This window comes from Lipotes vexillifer, unplaced genomic scaffold, assembly GCF_000442215.2.
Source record: "Lipotes vexillifer unplaced genomic scaffold, Lipotes_vexillifer_v1.1 scaffold1639, whole genome shotgun sequence".
Lineage (NCBI taxonomy): Eukaryota > Metazoa > Chordata > Mammalia > Artiodactyla > Lipotidae > Lipotes > Lipotes vexillifer.
The window spans coordinates 1,344,514-1,347,298 of record NW_006782296.1 but is presented as its reverse complement, the minus strand read 5'-3'; the positions used below and the strand labels follow the sequence as shown (position 1 = coordinate 1,347,298).

At 62.9% G+C, this 2,785-nt stretch overlaps 1 protein-coding gene across 1 annotated transcript in view; it reads left to right on the top strand.

Annotated features, from left to right (window-relative positions):
- The window catches only part of PLCD3 (phospholipase C delta 3), an 18,943-nt gene that overhangs the window by 15,209 nt on the left and 949 nt on the right, over positions 1-2,785 (top strand). Inside the window, exons 9-13 of the mRNA XM_007455136.1 lie at positions 369-509; positions 652-802; positions 1,645-1,761; positions 2,416-2,582; positions 2,755-2,779. Of these exons, the coding sequence (XP_007455198.1) occupies positions 369-509; positions 652-802; positions 1,645-1,761; positions 2,416-2,582; positions 2,755-2,779 (601 nt within the window). The remainder of the gene's footprint in view (positions 1-368; positions 510-651; positions 803-1,644; positions 1,762-2,415; positions 2,583-2,754; positions 2,780-2,785) is intronic.

The window sequence follows — 2,785 nt, the reverse complement described above, 5'->3', positions numbered from 1 at the left end:
TCCCGGACCGGGGCACGAACCCGTGTCCCCTGCATCGGCAGGCGGACTCTCAACCACTGCGCCACCAGGGAAGCCCCACATGAGATCTTTTTTGAAGAGAGCACCTTCTCTTTCAACTCTGAGCTGCCTCATTCATTTTACTGGCTGCTGTGTAGTATGCTGATGCTTAGAGGGACCCCATTAGCCAGTCCCCTGTGGATAGGGCTGTTTCCCTCATAGGTTTCTTCCTATTAGAAACATCACTCATCTGTGTCCCCTTCGCTGCTCACCACCCTGGGCCAGCCCCTCACACAGTGGTGGCTGAGTGATAGACTGACCGGCCGACATAGGGGCAAAAGGGCTGAATTTTTCCGCGTTGGTCTCTACAGCAGCTGAAAGGCCGGGTCCTGGTGAAGGGAAAGAAGCTGCCAGCTGCTCGGAATGAGGACGGTCGAGTTCTATCAGACCCGGAGGAGGACAACGAAGACGAGGACGAAGAGGAGGCGGGGGCCACAGAGCAGAGGCGGCGGGTGAGTGGGCCTGGCTGGGCCAGCCCGGGCTGGGCAGGGGCTTGATGCCACTGTGGAGCTTGGGGGCAGGTGGCAGAGGGAAGCAAGGTGGGAGGACCATGGGTCTGGAGTGGGCAGACCCCTGCTGAGGCTCATCTCCCAGGCCAAGCAGATCTCCCCGGAGCTGTCGGCCCTGGCCGTGTACTGCTGTGCCAGCCGCCTGCGGACCCTGCGCCCTGCCCCAGCCCCGCCCCAGCCCTGCCAGGTCAGCTCCCTCAGCGAGCGCAAGGCCAAGAAGCTCATCCGAGAGGCAGGTAGGAGCCGGGACGTCGGGCCTCTGGGGGACCTGCAGGCTCCTGGTGGGTGGTAGATGCTGAAGTTGATCTGGAAAGGAGTGCGAAAGGGCTTCGGGGGCCGTGAAGAGGGGCTCAGGGAATGAGTGCCCAGCACATGCCCGGCAGGCATGCCCGGCCAGGCGTACGTAGAGGGAAAAGGGCACAGGGAAGAGGGAGGCTGCTGTCTGCCTTCACCAGCTCACAGCCTAGTGGTCGGGCCAGACATAGATGGATAATTACGGTGCCGGGTGATCAGTCGGGCAGGACAGGCGTGACGGAGGCTAGGGAAGCCCAGCAGGAGGGGGTGAGATCAGAGAAGGGTTCCCGAGCAGGTGATGGCTGAGAAGACACCTGACTGAAGGATGAGGAGGAAGCAGCCAGGTGAAGAGGGGGAGGGGACTTCAGACAGGAGGAGCAGGTTGTCCCAAGGCCTAGAGGCTTGAGGTACAGGAAGGGTTCCTGGAAGCGGAGGCGTGGCTGGAGGAGTGCTTGTGGGATGAGACATGAAAGACAGGGGCTGCCAGCCTGGGGCCAAGTGCTCCACCCACCGAGTCAGGAATGTGGGGACTTGGGGTGGGAGGCAGTGCCAGGCGGCGGGAGGGGTGGGTCCCTGCCCCTCTCTGGACTTCAGCAGCCTCCTTGTGAGGACCCCCATCCTCTCATCAGAGAGAACAAGGAGCGGGGGCGGGGGAGCTGGGGGTGGGAGTTCAGCCTCTGTCCCCAGCTTGTCTCTGGAGGTGGGGGAGGGGAGGGGACAGGCCCTGGCACCCGGTGAGCCACAGCCCAGGGGCTGTCACAGTCCTGCCCCAACTCTCCCTCAGGGAACAGCTTCATCAGGCACAATGCCTGCCAACTGACCCGTGTCTACCCACTGGGGCTGCGGATGAACTCCGCCAACTACAACCCCCAGGAGATGTGGAACTCGGGCTGTCAGCTGGGTGAGTGGGAGCACCGGGGAGAGGGGGTGGGCGGGGGGCCACGGCGGCCCCAGCGGTGATGAGGCCGCACAGCTTTCCAGAAGGTGGAGAAATGAGTCCTGTGGATGCCAGTTATTAAAAGACTGATCAACAAGGAAGGTGGGGAAACACAAAGCAGGCTCGTTTGTGTAAACGAGCCAGTGCACAATCTCAAAACTTTTCGTGCAGGTGGAAATTCAAAACCTCCACTCCCACGTGCCCCTCACATACACAAACACACAGCCCGGCAGTCCCCACTAAGTCAATGCTGACGAGCGTGTGCTCTGGAGGGAGGCTGAGCAGAGCCAAAGGAGAGGAGCCTGGTCCCCTTGGGGTCAGGGAGGGAAACATGGGGCTTCCTTGGATCCTGCCTCTGGCCCGGCCCCAGGCCCAGCCCCAGCCCCACCCTCCGGCTCCAGCTGTGGAGGCTGGGTCCCCCGGCTGCCGTGAAAACGCCCAGCCATGGTAGGGGTGGGATAGCACTACCCAGGGAGTGGGACCCTGGGCCCTCTCTAGAGAGAGCTGAGTCCTCGCCCCATGAGGTGTGTCCGGCGGGGAGGGCAGTGAGACTCCTGAAACCGAGCAGTGAAGAGAGGGCCACTGAGAGCCCCTGCCCTGTCCCCGCTGTGTCCACAGTGGCCCTGAACTTCCAGACGCCAGGTTATGAGATGGACCTCAATGCCGGGCGCTTCCTTATCAATGGGCAGTGTGGCTATGTCCTGAAACCTGCCTGTCTGCGGCAGCCTGACACAACCTTTGACCCTGAGTGTCCTGGACCCCCCAGAACGACTTTCACCATCCAGGTCAGCAGCCTGGACCACACCCTGCCTGGGGTCCCTGTCTGCGGGGTGCCAGCCTGAGGATAGCAGAGGCCTGGGGACAGCTCTTGGGAGGGCGGTCCGCCTCCAGGTCCTGAGCGGGAGGGCCGGTGTGAGCGCCTCGGGCCAGGCTGCAGCTCCTCTCGCTCCCGCGCAGGTGCTGACCGCGCAGCAGCTGCCCAAGCTGA